This window comes from Gopherus evgoodei, chromosome 3 (assembly GCF_007399415.2).
Source record: "Gopherus evgoodei ecotype Sinaloan lineage chromosome 3, rGopEvg1_v1.p, whole genome shotgun sequence".
In the NCBI taxonomy this organism is placed as follows: Eukaryota; Metazoa; Chordata; order Testudines; family Testudinidae; genus Gopherus; species Gopherus evgoodei.
The window spans coordinates 35,081,219-35,102,806 of NC_044324.1; the positions used below are offsets into that span (position 1 = coordinate 35,081,219).

Below are 21,588 nucleotides of genomic sequence, written 5' to 3' on the forward strand. Positions count from 1 at the left end.
TAGGAGAAGTAAAGTGTGCAAAATGCATATTGCAGTATCTTGGTACTACCATGTTAAAAAAAATGTATGATTCTGCATTTTAGAAAAATAAAAATTTATCAGTGATCCAAAAAATGTATAGTGATGCTGGGAACATATAGAGAATCTGTTTTTCATCCTGAAAATACAGTAGAACCTTATGATTATGAATAGCTTGGGAATGGAGGTTGTTCATAACTCTGAAATGTTCCTAACTTTGAATAAAACATTCTTTCAAAAGTTTACAACTGAACATTAATTTAATACTGCTTTGAAACTTTATTATGCAGAAGAAAAATGTTGCTCCCCCCCACCTTTTTAATAGTTTACATTTAACACAGTACTGTACTGTATTTGCCTCTTTTGGTCTCTGCTGCTGCCAGATTGTGTACTTCTAGTTCCAAATGAGGTGTGTGGTTAACTGGTCAGTTCGTAACTCTGGTGTTCGTAACTGAAGTTCTACTGTAAACTTTTCTGAAAGTTATTTCCTGGATTTGACTCTTTCTACTGTTAAGTTTATGTAGAGTGGATGAGCTTACATGTTTTCACAGTAGATCTCCTTATTTTAAAATCATTACTCTGTCATAATTAGAATAATTAGATTTTTTTTGCTTTGTTGTTTCATACTAGTGTTTCAATTATAAAAATAGATTTGAAGTATAGAGCTTAGAGCTCATAAATCAGAATCGAGTAGACTTCATTATCTAGTAGTTGCAAGGAACATTTTTGAAGTCTTATATCAGAAAGACAAGTTTCAGAATATCTATCAGAGCCTTTATTTTTCCAGCACTGCAGTTTAAGCTTCTTCTTATTTCAAAGCATACTTTTCCAGATAGCTTGTTTCTTGCATTGAAGAGGCTTATTAATAAATCAAACTTTTTTCCCTTTCCCCACTAACAATATTCTTCACAAAAAAAAAAAAAAGGGGGGAGAACTGCTTCTTGAGTAGAAATTGGCCAAGTACTTACTATATCTGATATTTGCAGAATGTTTCCTTTGGCCAACTAGCAAATGTTAAGACATCACTGATTTTTTCATGTCTAAATCAATTGTTCTTTCCCATCTATTAAGACTGCTATTAGGACCATAAAAAGAGAGAGGAAAAATGAACTGGGTGTTTAATTGCTAACTGTTAACTAACTGATACTGCTTTGGTAATTGTATTCTGACAAGCTGAGGCAGGAGCAAGAGGAAGCAAAGGTAGTTACCTTTGAAAAGCCTGTTTCTCTTTTTGTATTGTGTGCACATGTAGTTGTTTCCAGTCTACACTGTTGACTCCCGTATTCCAGAAATGTTGTTCCTTTCCCTGATCAGTGAGTCAGTTTCCCAAGCACGTTTGCCACCCTGTGTATATGATCAAGTACTTAATCTTTGGCCTTAGCAGCAGCTGTGAAGAGTTGTGCAGTCGTGGGTCAAGATAGTCCTTTTCCTCTACTCATGAAGAGGTGGCTGTGTTAAATTTATGGCTACTCTTAATAGTCCTGGGATGGATTTGCAGACTTTCTAGCCTGACTGGTATATATGGTGATCTTAGCACTGGAAGATGTATTCTGGGGAATACTACACATCCAGGTTTTTCCTCCTTAAAAGCTTCTCTTTGGTGCACTCTCTGTAAACTGCAAAGAGACTGAACTATGCAACTTGGGTAACAGATAACGGTCATTGCATGGACAGCTGCAAAATGTAGATGGGATGGGAGGTACTGGGTGTAAGTCAATCTCATTCTCAGTACCTTTTACAAAGACATATTTTATATATATATGTAAAAACCACTTGCTACTGAGAAGCTAAGGCTCTACACAAATAATTTAAAATAGGTTCATAATAGATAACTAGTAATTTGAATTGGAACTCTTCATCTGTCATACACTAGATCAGATTTGGCACAGTTCAGTATTAACAAAGTTACCACCTAATGCTTGTTCCTCAATCTACTTGTATTTGAGATAGGATGATCGTCTTTGAGTTCCTTGTAGACCTATGCTCCGGGTGGACCTGGTACCAAATTACCACCAAAAGTAACACCTTTGTTGTTAGTTGTAGCAGAAATCCCAAGGGTGGAATGGGCATGCAGACTGAATTACCTCTCTTTCTGGGGAAACATGCATTGCCACTGGACATGCTATATCCATTCCGAGGGCAAATTACATGACTTTGTTCTTTAACGGTTATCAGTACAGCACATTTCACGAGCTCTACATTACATGTACACAAAAATTTAAATATCAATATAATAATTAAAACATCACAAAATATGCATTCTAAACCCAACAAAATATATTCCATTCCAACATTTCCAACAGAAGTGAGCACTCATGAGCTCTCTCTCTCTGTCTCTCGTGTTAAAATTATTTAGTGCCCTATGCAACTTTCAGACAATGGTTGAATATATGTAAAAATAACTTATGACCAATTATTCATAGGTAGTTTTTCAAAAACTGGAATTTCATTACTTGTACACTTCATACTCTAAGAGAAACAGATGGCCCTGTTTATGAGCTACCATTTCTGCTGAAACCGAAGGAGTTCTTCTTTCAAAACCCCATTTCCCACACAGAAGCACCACCGTATGCTCCCACCAAGAATTTGTAATGTAGCAGACTTTTTTTTGTAACGTAACCTCCTTGAAAAAATAGTAATTGCTTGTTAAATTAGAATGACATATTTTTTTTTCTTTGGTTTAGTAAAATTTTATATAACCTATTTCAGTTCATGAATTTTTCTCACCACTTTTGACTCCTGCAAGAACTTTAAAGCAAGGACTGTGTTTTTTCCAGCATAACTTTATTTTTGTAATGAAATATTGCCATGTATGGAATAGCTAGTGTATTGTAGTGGCTTTGGAAACAAGATTAGAGCAGTACATCCCTCTTTGTTATTCTCAGGAGAAGCATAATGAGATTTCATTTTTTCCTATAAAAATGAAAAGCTGATTAGACAATCTAATCAAAATGAAATTAATGAATTTGTGATTCAGTCCTACTTTGCTTTTAGGTAGTGAATACTGAACATAAAAGTACTTGGCTTTGTACTTTTGAAATAGGTTTTGTTCTTTTCATTAATAAACTGCTGTGAGAAGGGATCTGCAACATTCATAAAATTTGAAAGCATCTTTACTGACTCTTACATTGTTGTAACAGTACTGCTGTGGTCTTGTGGTTGGAGGAGGATGGAGTGTTAAATTATGTTTCTGGACTTGCTATTTACCAGCTGTGAGCTTGGACAACTCATTTGAGGCCTGTGGTGATCAGTAGATGAGGCAATTAGTCTGTTTATCTGTCCCTTAGTGTTACCTCATCTGTAAATAAAGTAATATTTCTCTACCTCATAGAACTCTTTAAGTGTCCTTAATATTTGTAATGTGCTGTCCAAGTGCAAATAATCTTTTCTATGATCTTATTTTGTATTACCATAGCTCTGAAAAGCTCCAGTTGTGTTGAGGGCCTCATTGTGCTGTATACGCTACCTAGTAGACTGTAAACTCTTCAAGAAGGGACTATTTTTGTTAAAATTAAAACAATGGAGCATTGGCCTCTAGGTGCTATCATAATACAAATAATAAATAACATATAGCAAGACTCAGTCACTGCTCTGAAACGTTTACAGTCTAATTCTAGCTGTAACAAATGGAGGGGTGGGAGAGAGGGGACATGGAGTATTTTCTTTTTTTGTTTTGTATTCTGGCGAATAGGCCTGTTGGTGGTTTGGATAAATTTTGCAAGTCAAACGTCTGTCTTGGAGAAGTAGCGAGGCAGACAGAGGAAAGATAGCTCTTTTCTAATGTCTGTTTTAATGGATACAATTAGAGTCCATAGCTTCTTGTTAAAACTATTGCCACTGGGATTTAAGAGGTAATCTCAGTGGAAAATAATGCCCTTCTGTGCATTATAAATACATAACCAGAGCTCTTTTTCCTTTACTCGTAATTTCCTTTTCCTTTTTACTGCATTAAACTACCATGTTGCAACATTATAGCTGACACTTTAAACTCACAAAAGTCAGGGAATTCAAATGTATCGTTCCCCCAACAGCCATATTTCAGTTTATTGCACATTATACTGGTAGTAAAAATCTACACTTTAAGATGGTTATTTTTATGTATATTCCTCTGTTTTCACTCTCAATTTTCCCAAATACTACTACTGGCTGAAATTGTCCCTATTTGTTTTCAGCTTCAAGATGAATGTTTATTGGATACTTTGAATGAAATCCATTCAGCCACGTGAGGTGGGGACAGGAATACTTTCTTAATAATTCAAACAACTAAACTTTAAAACTTCAAAATTCCAATGTGGCAAGTTATCAGTAATGGGTAGGTAAATGGTAGGCTTAAAGTAAAGTAATATTATAGACCATTACATTTGCCTTTTCAGAATGAAACCATTCTACTTAACCAGTTTTTCAGTTATCACCTGCAGCACTGTAGAGTTTCAAAGCTCTCCTTGCTGCACCGTCCTTGTTTTGTGTGTGTGTGTGTGTGTATAATTGATGTGATTTAAAGCATATAGAGTTTTGCAAAAGGGTCCAAAGAGTGCCAGAGCTAAGGTTTTTTTCTCTTCTTTGTCTCTGTTTTGTCTGCTGTTTTTAATAATAAAAAAGTAAGGAAAAGTGAATGCATTAAAGTCTTCTCTAGAGATAATATCTTGACATGATAGAGCTGCTTGAGTGGCCCCATGACGCAGAGAGCTTAACCAGCAGGAATATTATTCTCCTGGTAAGGTCACCCAAGCCAGACAGATAGAAGGGTAGACACCATACGAAAATCAGCCTCCTGGTTCTCCAACCCATTGGGAGTTGGACATGACGTTGACAGCCTAAATCCATAGAACAGTTTTATTATGGGAACAGAAGAACAAATAAGACACCAAATACTGAGCCTTACCCATCATGCTGTCCATTTGAGGTTATCGGCCAAACTCTTCTGTCAGGATGCTGTTATCCTGAAGATCTCACTGCTGCCCGCTCATTCCAAACTTCAGGTTAGTTTTTGAAATGTGAGGACTGTTACAGATTGGGCAGTCAGCCCAAGAAATAAAAAATTACAATTTAGACATCCTTCGTATGAGTGAATGCAGATGAAAAACAGAAATAAATCTGATTCACTCTGGGACACCAGATGGAAGACGAGAAAAAGTTGCATTGATCTTGAAATCTACCACACAAAGAACCATTTTAGACTGGGAACTGGTTAATGGCAGTAATATACATGATTTCAAACACACTATGTACATGTAATGGTTATTCAGTGGTATGCCCCAACGAATGTATATGATGAGGAAGATGAAGATACTTTCAGTAACATTCTTCAGGATCTCATCAACAAGGGCCCACAATGTGATTTGTATTGTAGGGTGATACAAATTCTGTAGTTGGGGTAGTCAGTCATGGCATGATGGACATAATGAGCACCCATGGCTCACTTAACAACATTGGTGAGCATGTTCTTGAATTATATCACCTGAACCATTTTATTGTTGGAAAAAACACACTTTCTTATAATGAGATTTTTAAAAACCCCATTGCTTTTTAGTAATGCAGTCAGACAATATGTAATAGATCATTTTGGTGTACAAAACATAGTTTTAATAGTCACTTCAAGACGTCTGAATATACAGAAGGGCATATATAGGAAGTGATTATCAATGCATTGCCATCATGAAATGAAATTGGGGAAATTGCCTCTAAAGATGTTTATAAGAAAGATGAATATCTTTAAACCTGAGGATGAACAAATAAGGATAATTTAGAACTTTACTTTAAAGAAAGTTGTCAAATGTGGCAGAAGTAGTCTGTAATATAGAAAAAGCATGGAAGCCATTAGTAGACCTTATATTAAGACAGTGGAGACTGTCCTTGGATTTAGCAAAGTTAGGAAAGAAGAATGAATTTGCAGTGCCATGTGGGAAACTATTGTTGTGATGTTATCGACAAGCTATGACCGTTTAGATCATTGTTGCAACCACTGTTATATATTTTGCAGCAAATATTGTACAAAGGTTGTCATGTGAGGTGTCTATGGAAAGGTTATGATTTGCTGATTATGATTATGCTCTCTGTATGGGTGTATCATTTTGGTAGCTGAAGTTATAAATATTGGCTATATACCTGTATCTCAGTGTATTTGATTCCAAGTACCTCAGTGAAGCATTTGATCAGCTTCTTGAGAAGAGACTATTCTCAGTAAGTGCCAAGTCAAGAAACACCTAACTGACAGTGGGCTTTGGAGGACACCAATCCACCTCTGAGCTTTCTTGGGAATGTTCAAACTAACATGTAAACAATAGCGTCGGCATATAAAGAATTGAGTCATGCATAGGCATGTGGCTTGCTCATGTGACTTCAGGCTCTTATCTTGCTGTTGTGATCTTCCAGAGGGCAGAGATTATAAAAGGCTGCAGCATCTCCTCCATTTTGTCTTCGAGTCCTGCGTCTTGCCTCTGGAGGGACTATTGCTACAGACCGAAGCTCTGAACAAAGGACTGAATGACCATCCCAGCTGTGGAGGTACTCCAGAGGCTTGATTTGAACCTACAGTTTATTCCATCACTGCCACCGTCAGGGTTCCCCCCTACTCTGAACTCTGGGGTACAGATGTGGAGACCCACATGAAGACTTCCCAATCTTATATTCTACCAGTTGAGGTTAAAACTTTCCCAAGGCACAAATTCCTTTCCTTGTCCTCGGACGGTATTGCTGTTACCACCAAGTGATTTACACAAAAAAATTCAGGGAAAGGTCACTTGGAATCCCTAGATCCTCCCAAAATATCCTCCCAAGTCCCTTCACCCTCCTTTCCTGGGATGGCTTGAGAATAACTGCCTTGGGGAAGTTTAACTGAAGCTGGTAGACTATAAGCTAGGTGGTCTTTCATGTGGGTCCCCATATCTGTACCCCAGAGTTCAGAGAGTGTGTGTGCTGGAGGACCCTGACAATTGCAGAAAGAAAAACCAGGTTAAATCTGCTTAATGTCTTTAGGCCAGAAGAGGGTAAACAACAAAAGGAGGAATATAGCGATAAAGATAAACCAATAAAAAAGATCAGCCAGGGAGGATAAAAGAGCATTTATTGATAGGCATTTGGTAACAAGAAGGGCAGCAATGAAAGGTTTTATAAAACTACTAAATGACTTGTCGAGATTTTAGCCATAGTAGAGAAGTTCCAGTAAAATATAAACAGGGAAAACCCTTTACTACCTTAGAGGAACAAAACAAAAGATGGATAGAACTTTTCCATGATATCCTTAACAGGCCTCCACCAGAGATAGCATTCAGCTTTGATAACGTAGAGAAAATGGCAGAGCTTGATGTTTGCTGTGAGGAAATTATCCTGGATGAATTGAAAGCAGACATTGATGGATTAAGTAACAATAAATCACGAGGTGAAGATCAAATCGTAGCAGAACTGCTTAAGGGAAGTGGAGAGGACAACATGAAAATCCTATTATCCCTGATACGGGAGAAGGGACATGCCCCAGAAGAATGGAAAAGAGGGATTATAACCAGGGCCTCAAAAGGGTAGATTTGAGTGACTGTAATAACTAGTGTGGTATTGTGCTGCTTTCAGTCCCAGGGAAGGTCTTCTGTGTGAGCACCCTAAATAGACTTAGAGATGCCATAGGTCGCAGACTTAGAACAACAAGCTGATTTTCATCCCAGTCGATATTGTGTGTATCAGGTGTTCATCTTCCATAATATTGTGGGGGAAAAAAAACCAATGAATGGCAAGTGCCATAGTTCTGAATGTTGTAGTTTTTCAAAAGAGATTAGTGTAGATGGAGAATCTTTGTAGCAGATGATACAAATCTATGGTATCCCCAACAAAATCATTCGATAAACCAGGAGCTAATGAACTTGTTAATGTTACCAGTTACTAGTAACTTGCATTCGGATCAGGCAATGTTGTATCTTGTCCTCTCTATTGTTTGGAGTCATTGTTGACTTGATGTGACAGACTATCAGTAGGTAAAGGGGGACTGTGGGAGTAGTAGGTGAGCTTGGAGAATTACATTCTGCAGATGACATCTGTCATAAGTATATCAGTTGAAGGTATGCAGAGAAACACAGATGTTCTTGCAAATTCTCTCAAGCAAATAAGTCTTATCAATAGATCAGATGGAAGTTATGAAAATTTACGTACCAATAACTTTCCTTACGTAAAAAGTGAAGCCTTGAAAACTGTTAATAAATGTACTTATCTGAATAGTATGATTCAAGATGGCAGTGCTTGCATATTTGATATAAAGTCCAGAATAGGTAAGCAAGTGCTGTATTTTGAAAACTCATACAACATGGGAGTCCAGTGTGATCAACAAAACCACCAGACTTAAGATCTTTAGAAGCACATCCCAAGTGTCTGCCTGTAGGGGTAGAATCCTAGAAAATAAATCCATCCAATGGCAATTGAAAAATTAACAATACAGGTACTTGGAGAAAATATGTAAAATGGACTGATAGGATAAGTAATTAACAGCCCTAGAATGGGCACAACTGCCTGCAACAAAAGAAGCAAGTATGAAAAGATGGGTGTATTTGTGATATCTTTTAAGAATGTCTTATAGTAGGCTTCCTAAATGAGCATTGCTTAGTGAACCCATAGAAGAAGGCAGAGAGGCTGACATAGAGGCACACTCCTAGCTGAAGTGGCATTATTACATGTGAATATAAAAGACTTGAAAAAATTAGCTTAGGATCGAGGTGGTTGGTGCATCCTACTTCTGCTTTATGCACTTGATGGTGTGGGAAGGATGATAATGATACATTATAAGAAGTTATTTCCACTAATGCATTTGTCTCCGTTCAGTGATGTCGCAGTCCATTGTCTATGGATTGTGACTCTATTGAGTAGAAAGGGCAGAGCTTTTATTTGCACTCAACTTGTTTTCACAATGAAAGGAAAAACAAAGTAGGCAAGTTAAAGGAATATGTGGAGAGGGGCAGGAGAGGGGTGTTCAGATGAGCCCAATATAATTAAAAGCATATGTTAAAACAATATTAAGGTTGTAAAAATGAACACATCCAGGAAATGTGAAAGATAAACATCTGATGGGAATGTTAATTTGTCTGTATTGCACGTGTAGTCAGATATTCATTTGATGGTTAGGCAGTTGTTCGTGTAGTCTTTAATATATATGGTATGCAATATAGTCAGATTACTTTTCCTATTGCTTTTCATTATGTGGTTGAACTGGTGAAAGGCTGCAGGTCAAGAGCTTTTAGATTTACGTTTTCTGTGTTCATGTTGTCAGATTTAATACTGCAGTAACACAAGTTGTATGTGTTTGTGTATATTAATGAAAAAAGCTGAAATCTTACGTATACTTGAGGACAAAATTGAAGTTGTTGTGGGAACTGTCTTTCTTGAATTTCTTAATTCTTATGCTTTAATATTAACATTGTGAAATTCATTGTTTTAATGAATCTTCTGGAATGTGCCCTTGCTGTTTTTACATTGTTGCCATTGTGCCTGGATTCCTGCTATGTCCTAATCTACCAAACATTACTTCCTCCTCCATACACTTAAAATTTACTACTTAATCATTCCCTCAATTCTTCTCATCAATAATCTTGACATTCTCTCCATTTTGAATTGTTGGTCTGTCTTATTTGTTTGTCCTTTTTAGACTTCATCCTGTCTGGAACAGAGCAAACTCCTTATATATGTTTATAAAGTACCATGTATATGTATGATTGTATATAGATGTTTGATATAGTTTTTAAAAATAATTTGAGTGATAGGTACTGGAAAAATACTTTGGATTTTTGTTTGTTTTACATTCTGCGCTGTTTAAATTAGTTTGTGTTAACTCTTAAATTTTTTCTTTTAAAGTGTTTTTTTTTTCCTCCAATTTCAACTTTACATGCCTATATGGATGCATATGGTCAAAAAAATGACTGCTGCTTTTTCTTCCTGATGATTTAGAACCTAACTAGATTCTTTCTTTCATTTTGGCTCCTATTTGGATGAAAAGATCTTTCTATGTTCTTGTTTAGAGTTATATTGAAGCTTTAAAATCATCAGTGCTTGAATCCTACAATTAAAAAAAGGCCTTTCTTCTTAAATGCCACATCTGACCTAGTGAGAACAGTGTTGAGATATTATCTTTTATTGGACCAACAGATGTTGGTCCAATAAAGAGACAAGTTTTTGAGCTATACAGAGCTCTTCTTCAGGTCTAGGAAAGGTATTCAGAGTATCACAGCTAAATACAAGGTGGAACAGATTAAGCATAAGGCTACAGGTTTGTCACAGAGGTCACGATTCTGTGATTTATTCATTTATTTTTGTGTGACCTCTGACTTCAGGGGCTGGGTTGCTGTAAATTCTTGTTTATTGCCTGCGACCTGCCTTTGACTTTTACTAAAAATAACAGTGACAAAATCTTAACCTTAAACATAAGCTGTAAAACTTTCTGCAAGACCAGAGTCATTTTCAAAGGGTCTATCATTAATTTCCACAGCAGAAATTTTGAAGCAGAAGCTACACTGGAAGCTGCAAGCAGCTGAGATGCTATTATTTTAAATGTTGATTATTTTCATTTGGGTTAATCATCCCAAAGTGGTTCTTTTTTAAGTAGGGTGGTTTAAAGAAATGGCACTGGCTGTGCTTTAGGATAGTAGGGCACTTGAATGTATTGCTTCCTCTCTCTCTCTCTCTCTCTCTCTCTCTCTCTCTTGCTCTCCCTCTCTAGAAAATTGTGAGTATTGAACCACGCCACTCTCTTATCTCCTCTCTGACAACCTTTTTTCCTGTCACAGTTTATCAAATAAGATGAAAGTTTAGAATGGATGTAGTTACAGTCACACAAAGTGCCTGGCTGTGTCTGTTACTCTTTAAGAAAACCAGATTGTCAATTATAACTGGCTGAGGGGAGCTTTTTCCTGAATTAAAAATAAAGCACAAACAACATATACAAATATGATAAATATACACCATGAATTTCTAAAAGACCATTCTTTCCTTATTACCCCTCTTCTTTGGAAAAGATGACCTCAGACATAATGAAGCTGTGCTTAGGGCCTAATCCTGAGAACCTGCAAGTATCACTGACATTGCATTCTGTCCTTTCATTTCATTCTATGGCAGTTGCAGGTGCTCAGTATCTTTCTCAGGATTTGATCATAAAGCAGACATGGAATAATGTAGTTTTGTAACCTCTGTAATAAAGATGAAAAATAATGCCTGACTTAATATTATACGGTCAGTAAATTGTTTCCTCTAGTCTATGATATTTATAATGTATTAGTATTCAAAGAAAAGCATGTGATAGAACAGAAGGAAAATAGAGATATAATATTATATTTCAGATTTGATAACTTTCAGACATATTTTAAAATGTAAAACATGGATATGCATTAAATGTATGTGATTGCAGCAGAACAAATGACTCTTTAAGTACTTCCATTGCAAATTTTTTATTATGTCCTTAGTACATGGAGTTTTTTCCAGATTAAATGCAAGTAAGATGAGAGTCAGAATCCTCACATTAATAGCTTTTGGATGGTGTATGGATGGAAGACTTTTTGTGAGAACTGTACCATATTTTGTGCATTCAACATCTTCCATAAATAGCTTTCTCATCTCTAGCATATGGATACCTTGCATTTTTAATCTGTATTCATTATATCGGATATTCAGAACCAATACTTAGCACAGCAAACCTTTCAGATGGTAAGAGAGACTCCGATTAAAAAAAAAAAGACAGTGAATATGTGAAAATGACATTGTGAAGTTCCATGTTTTTTGTGTTTCAGTGTTTCCAGATCAGATGTGCAGAGTTTACAGGGAGGAGGTAGTATTTCCTGTCAGCTCTACAAATTCAGCCTGACATTTGTGAGTCATATAGAAAGACGCACTGCACTTTTTTCCTCCAAGTACTGTGTTCAGAGTATAAAGTCATAGGAAAAATGAAAGAATTGAACTCTGTCCTTAAAACTGAATAATACCTTACCTTTTAGATAACATGTCCATGAGAAAAATAAACTCACAGCTTGAATTCTTGCAATAAGTAGTTTATGGCCCTTACAATAAAACAGGCGGTCTTTTATCAAAGCAGAGAATTATAAGACCAGTTGAACTAGGGTAAACACAAGAGTGAAAAGGGCTATATTGAGAAAAGTGAAAGCCTTTAAAAGAAAAAGATCAGGAGTTGAGTGCCTTCCTAGTCAGTCAATTGATTGGACTCCAGTTGAATTTGGAGTGTATTGAAGGAAGTAGAAGCTTCAATAACACCAAGGGGAAAATCATCAAAAAGTGTGTTTTGGCTCTTTGGAATGAGCAGTTTAATTGGCAAGAAGAATATATAAAGTGTTGCAAACAAATTTCAGTGTGTAATAGGTAATGCTTAGCATTTGTATGATTTTTAATCTGTAGATTTCATTGTAGGTATTTGGCATACATTACTGCACTTAAGATTTTTCCTATGTGAGTCAACCTGGCACTATTCCTTTGGGACTATTAATGTCCGGTTGCTCCTGGCAGTTGATGATGGCCAAAGAAGAGTACCGATGTGTGCATGATTGTTTTGAAAACAGAACTTCCCTGTTCTCTGCCAATCTTGACTACTAAGTTCATTTGGCAGGAGGAGATGGAAGACTTTGTTTAGGTCTTTGGTGTCTGGGTAAAATCCTGTCTATGTAATTGATTTTCCTTTATAAAAATCTTGGAAACATTTTTTAAAGGGCATGATTTTTCTAAAATACATTGGAGTTATTTAATAAAATGACCTCCTTGAGTTTTTTGAGATGTGTGCTAATGTTCATAATGATTAAATCCTTACCCATTCTAAATTCAGAATTCTGCGCTCTATACCTGTGTTTTGGAACAGCTAGTTGTACTTCATTCACATGTTTTTGCATCTCATTTGTTCGTATGGTACCATATGTGTATGATCCTTTTCTGAGAAACTTATCTTCTGAATTATAGATGGTATAGCCAGGGATAACAGTAAAAATAGATTCATCCCTGAAATAAATGTTAAAATAGTGAGGTAAAGTAAAAAGGGAAACGACCCCACTGTTATCTGGATAAGATTTACTTTCATTGTATCAGAAAGGTCGCATATACAGAACTGAATTTTGGGCTGTCATAATGAATGAATTTCCCACTACTAATAGATATGTACATATTGAGACAGTTAGTTGTGCTCTCCCTCATTTTTCCAGGTCTCAGTCATAAACTCCTATGATAAAACCAAATACAGAAAATTTTCTAAAGTGGCTCAGTAGGATTACTCTGAGCTGTTTTTAAGGGCACATAAAAATAAAATGGCGCCTGCTGTGCAAACTGCATGGGAGTTGCTGTGAGTCAATAAGTAGATGGTTTCTGGACTAATATCTCCTTGACGTATTGTAATAATACAAGTTATTTATTGGGGAAATGGGCCACTTCACTGTTCAGAAACTATGGTAAATGATGATATTATTGACTTCTTTTTAATATGAAAGCGCCCACAGGCCACAATCCTGACTGGGTCCCATTAGTCCTAGGTGCTGTGCAATCAAAGTTCCTTTCCTAAAGACCTTATAAACTAAGTGAAAGAAGAGGCAGCACATGGGTGCAATGAGCAGTGGGAAGGGATGGGAGAAAGAATAGAAGGGTGATGAGAAAGAGAACATGTATTATGTAGTTCAACTGTGTGCAATGTTTGCAGATTATAGATGTTTTAATATGTCAAACTATTTTGAGAGATTAAAGAGCTAGTTGCTGAAAAGCAGGCTTTTCGTGTTTTTTGGCATCATTATAGATGGAAGTATTGGTATGGGAACTCAAAGCTTTGTACTTGGGGTTTTCTGATTGAAATTTATACTTCGTTATATATCTAATATTCAGATTACGACTGACTGGTTATGCAATAATTTCAGCTTGTCTGTCCATTGAAAGAAATAGGTAAAAAATTATGGCCCTGGGAAGTTTTAGAAGTAAAAATAATGACCAATCTGTGGGATGAGTGCTCCTTGTACATCTTCTGAAGTTTAATGCCATGCTAATGTATTGCCACTGCATTACCCATAGGTTTGCTCTTGTGTGCTCTCATGCTGTTTCTGTTCTATATCTGGAAGGATATCACATCACTTTGACAGGTCTTTTCTATTACTTCAAATCTATTCCTTAGCATTTTGATTAAAATGGAGCAGGGTTTATTAGATGAGCCATCGTTAAACCATACTGAAATTCATGGGGAGCTCCAGCTGGCAGCATATAGAGCAAAGTAAATTGTATTCAGTACTCTGGGCTATAAAATAAGTTATTTTAATAAGCTGTCTGACTCCAAAATCAGTCTCAGCTCTTTCCCCCAGCAGACTTTTTAGGGATGAAATATGTTCTTATAGATGTTTTGATGTTTGTTAGAACTGTGCCATATATTGCAATAGATGGATGTTGCAATTGCTAATTGCTGTTGGTGGTCTGTGAAGAAAACTAAAATGGCCTGTTTGGATGAGGGCTGCCACACTTGTGCAGAGGGATTGAAGGTTGATTCAGAAACTCTGCTTTTCAGTGTTAACCATTTTATATAGGGGAAGAAAATTAAAGTCCGTAAAATAGATTTTAAATAAAGTTAAAATGAAAGCTTAAAACAGATTCTCAGAGATTGAACGTAATGTACTGTGTGCGCATAAGTGTTTGGCATATAGTCTTGCATCTGGCTCCTATATTGGATTTTTATGGGAACCTGCCCCAACTCTGCAAGTTTCTGAAATTGTCTAGGTACTGATAAATAACAATATAGCAGTAATAAAATAGTGGCTTTATTTTTTTTTTGACCTCTGTCTAAATTCTTAGAGACAACCATATGTTGATTACAATTGTGCCTATTACAAGAAAATTTCAACCATTTTTCCTTTTCTGATTTAATACGACCTGGATGTCAGTTTATTTTTATTGTATAAATATTAAAGGAAATAACTATCGCTAGTGCTGAGTTGGCAGCTCCCTCACCTGTGTCATGGAACCTCTCACTTCCTGGCTGACCCTAGTGTGTGAGCCAAGTTCCTGTCAGCAGATTCTGCTCTCTACTAGCAGCATATTGCTGTGTGAGGGAGTGGTCACCACTGAGATGTCATGGGAGTGGGAGAGGTCTAAACTTAATGGGGCCTTATGAATGTGTGTCTTTCTTTTATGTGGTTTTGTCCAGGGTGTGTGATACTTTGTAATCTAAGCCAGGCTAAAGCACACGAAATATGGGAGAAAGGCCTATAAGTGTGTGTTGTTCATATATGGGCTGATTCAGTGCACATTGATGTCGGCGGGAATATCTTCATTAACTTCCGTGGACGTTGAATCAGGCCTACAGAGAAAGATCTGTATAATAAAGATGAACTGGTGAGAAAGGACCATGTCAATATCATGCATTCCTCTATTAACATCCAACTCATTAGTAAGAACATAACAAAACATTTGAAAAAATGGATTATAGAGAAGTGTACAGAGATTCTGCTGCATTTGTCTCATGTTTATTACAACTACGCCAGTTAAAACTTGACGTGTTCTTGTGATGCTCCATATGGGACATTTTGAAAAGCTCTGATAATGCATACAGTAAAAAGTCTGCTTTATCCTTTTTTGGTGTGCAGTTGAAGGCTAGAGAGCTGTGAGGTGATTGAATTAAGGGAAAGGGTTTCATTCTGTCTGTAAACTTATGTATTTTTGTATGTGAGTGAGTGAGAGATTCTTAAAATACTCCTGGCAAGAAAATTCCAGGTTGAGGCTGAAATGCCATATTTACTTGTATAACCCAGGCTTAATATTTTTGTGGATACCACCTCTTCTGTTTCTGGTCTTTTTGTGATGGAATTTTCAAATGTGCCAGGCGCCCAGCTTCCTTTGACTTTCAGTGGGTGTTGGATAGCTCCCATAAACAATTCTGGAAATCCCCCACCCTCTTAGACCCACTCATCTCTCTATTAAATCTGTGCTTTCAGAATTGCAAAACAAGTCAGTCAAACAGAAATTGCAAGGTTTTTGGTACTCATTTTATAGTTTATCAACAAACATGCCATAAAGAGATCTCTTTATTTTCTGCTGTGGGAAAGGAAAAAGAGAGAAGGGAGAAGGTGGCCCTTTGGGACTTTGGCCACTCCTAATGGCACTGGAGTCGTGTTTCTTTAGCAAGAATGAAGATTCTTTTTTGTAGGCTACAGTGTTCCATACAGAGATCCAATGATTTAATATGAAAAAGAGCTTTTCTCTGTTTTTAACCAGGCTCATATTACTTAGATGTCAGCTTGTAAGTATGAACCATTGCAGCTGTCATTTCTGCATCATGTGCTAAACTTCTTAACGGGGGCAATGCTTTTTTTCTATTCTTCATAGAATTAAGGAGAAAAAAACTGGTTCCCAACCAAGGAAAGAAAAGTCTGGCAAATTTGAACAGAGTGAAACACAGTTTCTGTCAGTGATCCTCTGAACTGTTCTTATTACTGTTGAAATTACAGGCCATAATGTGATGTTGGACAAGATATTCCACATGGACTCCCTATCTGCACATTTCTTTTCAAGTGCCTATGAATCAGAAAGTGTTGCTTTGCATGGCACATTAGTTTTTAAAAACTTGATGTATATCTAAGGGGGAAAAATGAATTAATGAAGAAAATTCCTGTACATGATGCAATTGTTCAGTATTTAACGGAGCACATGCTGCTTTATAATGCTCTGAAGACCTTCCTTGTTCCTCTTGTCAGCTCTTTAAATTGTTCTTCTTAATTTAGACAGCATAATTTTCTCCTTTGTTGGAGCAGCGTCAGTATGAATTCTTTGGTGCTGGAATCAGCAAGATCTCAAGATAATTTTTAAAGGAAGGATAAGGAAATATTTATATTTTTTTCAGCTGGAGAAGCCATGTGGTTTATAAGAGAGGAAAGGTATGGATCTTAGATGTGTTGATATAAGTCTTCTGAATGGAAATGCAGAGTACAGTAATTCATTGTCTTAGATTGGGTGGGTGCTTGCATGTCCTTGTTAAAATATAAGAGAATTTTAACAGCTTTTTCCAGTGTCTGATGAGAATCTAAACAATATTGAAAGTACTTGGAAGAAGGAGGCACATCGTTTATGTAGACTCAATAATATGATTGACATTCTGGTTAATTAAGAAGAAATTTTGCAAGTTTTGAGCTATTCATTGCAAACCACTAATGCTAATGAAACATTCAAGTTGAGAAACCAAGCACTCAAGATAAAAATTCCAAAAGTTAAGGTTTGCTTTGCTTTATGTTAGCCATGTTTCATGGACTTTACACCAGTATTTGTTAATAACAAATGGTCCATCAAAGTTAACATTTCATAATGCCGACTTTAGATTGTTAGATCCCTCAACCTTAATGCTATGTTAAGAGCAGCATTTTTGTGTCCTTTCATTTATTTAATGGACTAAAAGACAATTTCTGAGCTGTTCTACTTCCAGAATATGTCTCAGTTCCTCCACGCTCTGAGTCATATAAGCACAGGCTGTTCAGAACTGAAGTCCCCAAGTTACACAGACCCATCCTTGCAGGCTTTTAATTATCAATTTTAAATGATCCTAACATATTAAAATAGCAAACAGTTTAATACAATGAGATCATCAAAGCAAACCACTTTTGAGAATTCAGCCACATTTCAATTACAGAGGGGAAAAAAATGAGTGTATCTGTCATCCTTCTTCCCCATAAACAAAAATGTTCATAGCTCAGGCAGCTAAACAAACTTTTCTGAAAGTTCCCACTTGAGCTGAGACCATATGCGGAAAACTTCTGAAGCAACTGAAGGTGGATGATTAGAATGTAGTTAAGTTTCAAATTTGGGACCGTAGTAAGAGCAATCTGCTCTAGTCTCATTACTTAATGTAGGTTGTCTATTTGGTGTTTGACGGTTACACAAAAAAGCAAAAATTATACCTGCCCAGTCAAAAAATAATGGTGAAAGGCTTCTGGTAGCACATCCATTGGTCCAGTATGGCTGACAGAAGAATGCGGCAGTCATGAGGCAAAAATCCCAGTGATAAGATTACACTAAAGGAGTCAGATAGGGCTTAAAAGAAAGTGTAATGGCACTGGGACTATATTTCTGGTTGATGGAGTGAGATTCTGAAGCCCTTTCTCATTGTCCCCACCTTTGTTTTCTTTTATCTGTTCGGGTGGTATAGGGAAAAGGGAGTGTTTTTAATAATTAATATTTAATATTAAATAGGCAGCAGATATTTAATTAATAGACAGCAGATTTAAAACAAAGGAAGTATTTTTTCACACAACACACAGTCAACCTGTGGAACTCCTTGCCAGAGGATGTTGTGAAGGCCAAGACTATAACAGAGTTCAAAAAAGAACTAGATAAGTTCATGGAGGATAAGTCCATAAATGGCTATTGTCCAGAATGGAAAGGGGTGGTGTTCCTAGCCTCTGTTTGCCAGAAGCTGAGAGTGGGTGATGGGATGGGTCACTTGTTGATTACTTGTTCTGTTCGTTCCCTCTGAGGCACCTGGCATTGGCCGCTGTCAGAAGAAGGATACTGGGCTAGATGGATCTTTGTTCTGACCCAGTATGGCTGTTCTTATGTTCTTATTCAACTTCTACTACAACTTCCTGGCTGAGTTCTGAAACAAAATGTTTTTCCACCTTTTGTTATAGTTCCTTTCTCCTATGCTAACCAGCAACAGCTGTTATGGCTAGCCTTATCCCTCCACCAGTCATGAGGAGACAAATTTCTGTCAGTCAGCTAGGCTAGAAGTTTGAGCACTGAAGTGAAGGAGGAGCAGCAGCCTTGTTTGGCATCATTTGTGGAGACTACTCTGTTTTTTTTAAAGATACATAATATCAGGATTTGATGTTTTAATTTAGGTGGAAGGTGATGCTCTTTTTAAAGGCGGGGAAAATGGAAACATAGGGAAGTTGAGACATACCTAAAGTTGTGCAGACTGATATAGAACATAGATCTTACTCCACTTGCTGTGCTATGATCATTAGAGCTGGTGCTTCCTCTTATATTTTCTTCTTCTTGACCTTTATGACCTGCAGATACTTCTCTGACACTTTATTGCTGATTTTTTTCCAGTGAAGGGTCTAATTTTGGGTAGTTGTGATTGTCATTGGTGCCACCAACACTGTTGGAAGCATCACAATGGGGAAGGAGGGACATGTGGCCTTTCTGGAGAAATGTGCCTGTGTGGTGAAAGTGGGTGAGGGTGCTTCACTTAGATAAAATATGTAGTGCCTATTGCTAAACGTGATAGTTAATTAAATTTTCAGGTCACCTTTCGTCAGTTCAAGCAGTAAAGAGTCCTGCGGCACCTTATAGACTAACAGACATATTGGAGCATGAGCTTTTGTGGGTGAATACCCACTTCGTCGGATGCACCTGACAAAGTAGGTATTCACCCATGAAAGCTCATGCTCCAATACGTCTGTTAGTCTATAAGGTGGCACAGGACTCTCTTTGCTGCTTTTACATATCCAGACTAATACGGCTACCCTCTGATACTTTTCATGAGTTTATTTGCATTATGCTTTTACAATTGATTTGTGCATCAGAACATATCATTTTGCTTTTTAAGCTACTGAGGGAAGGAGTCATAAATATCTATTGCTACCGGCTACACTGTTGCTGTCCTTGAAGGGATGAGAAATTTATATTAGCCTTGAATTTGCAATAAAGAGGTCATGCCTGAAAGGCTTGCATCAGTATTATGGTATTGAATTATCAAGATCATGTTAAAATGAGTAAGGCATAGTACACTTTATTTCTCTAATTTGCTGAAAATTTAAAACCATGCCTGTGTGCACATTTTTTCTCGTCTCTTGTGCTTAGTTTCTGTTCGGCATGGCTTAACAAGATTTTTCCAGCTTTTTTGGTGTTTAAATACCTAACAATACTAGGAAGATGAAGGATAAAGACCATAACTAGTTGTTTTTAGTAATACCTTTTTGTTGTCTTAGTCTATATTGTATACAGGAAATGCAAATTCCATTTTTTAGATGATTCTCACTACAGCATTTAGTAAATATTCACTGTTGATGTTTGTAGGCAGAAACTCATGTCTAAGTTAATTGAGAAAATCAATACAGCAGGGCGTATTTTATCTCTATGCAATACATGGATTTGTCTACAAGTTTTTAAATAATCCTATTCTTTTTTTAAGCTAAATATCCTGTCCCGTTCTCATTACTATTCATTTCAAGCTTCTGTGATAGAAATATTCTTGTTAAATATCCTTACCGTGAAAGCAAAGGAAGCCTAGCTAAGATATTAAATTGTCAAAATAACATGAGTAAAATCTATTGTCCATGAAATAGCTCTCAAGTATCCTGTAAGTAGCATACAGACTTTCCAAACTAGGTATGCAAAATTATTCTCATGCCTCTGTATGCCCAATTTATGCAACAGATACCTGTTAGGAATTGATCCTGCCAATTGAATGTTAGCCCATAATATAGACTGAATCCAAATACTTTGCTGAACTATCTATTCAGTTAACAGAATGTTTTTGCCAATCCATATTTTTCAGAATGTTTGTATAAAATTTCCATTGTATTTGTAATAGTTGTAGGCATGATGTGTTGATGATTCTTCCCTGGAATGAACAAAAGCATCGGGAAGAGGACTGGTGTGAAAATCCACAGTGCAAGTAGGTATAGAGCAAGTAAGGGGTGTGTGTGTGAGTTAGTTAAAAAGAACACTCTAAGAGGTTGCCAAAATAAGGTTGATGGAATGCATGACTAAATATTTGTCTTTACTATTTATGCCTAAATTGGTAGACAATTAAAAGCTCATGTAACAAAAATATATTCAAAACAACAACACTGTGCTAATACAGTGTTAAACCTGAAATTTTAATTACATAAAAGTAGAGAAACTATGAGTTCAGGGACTCATAACAATATTAACTCTTCATCTTTATGCCATGGGTTTTTAAGTAACTTTAATGGTATGTGTCACAGCCTCAGATGAGCTCCCTTGCTGGAACTCATGAGGCTGCTGTGTTTGGAGCCACTGAGCAGTGTCCGGATAGGCTTCAGCAGTCTTTGGCTATAGCCTCTCTAGCCCACTTGCTGAATGCTGACTCACTATCTGATATCCTTTTGGAAGTGGGACCCTGTGGCTAGCTGCCTCAGGACCAGTGTTAGGCTCCACTCAGTACATCTCTATCTTTAGCATGTCTTTTGCAGACTTCCGCCCTAGTGGACACCCTGATTTATACTTAACGCCTTCAGGGACACGTGGTAATTGTAGGGAAATAGACTTTGTAAAAGGATTTTTAAAGCAATTACTCTTCACTTTAGACAGCCCAAGAGATTTACTGATCCATGCGAAATAAGGAAATCTGTACAAAATTCCCTGTGTCACTTTCCTTACTACTCTTGAGCATTCTTAGGATTTGCATTCTGATTCTAGGTCTCTTCTTCCTCTCTAAAATGGCTGTGAGAGAACCTTTCTTCTATAGATTTCCAGTCCCCTCTGTCAGGGGAATCCCTGGTTGGGTTCTAAACTTCTGTAGAGCCATCTGTCTCTTGCTTGGTGGTTCCCAGTTGGAGTCCAGACTTGAAAAATTGGTAGCTAGCTCTTTGTCCAAGGATACTTCCATTTATATGGACAGTCATCGAG

General features: G+C 36.9%; 1 protein-coding gene across 1 annotated transcript in view; it reads left to right on the forward strand.

Moving 5' to 3' along the window:
* Positions 1-21,588, forward strand: part of NBAS (NBAS subunit of NRZ tethering complex) — a 381,747-nt gene that overhangs the window by 76,827 nt on the left and 283,332 nt on the right. Inside the window, 1 exon segment of the mRNA XM_030555399.1 lies at positions 20,528-20,611. Coding sequence (XP_030411259.1) covers positions 20,528-20,611 — 84 coding nt within the window.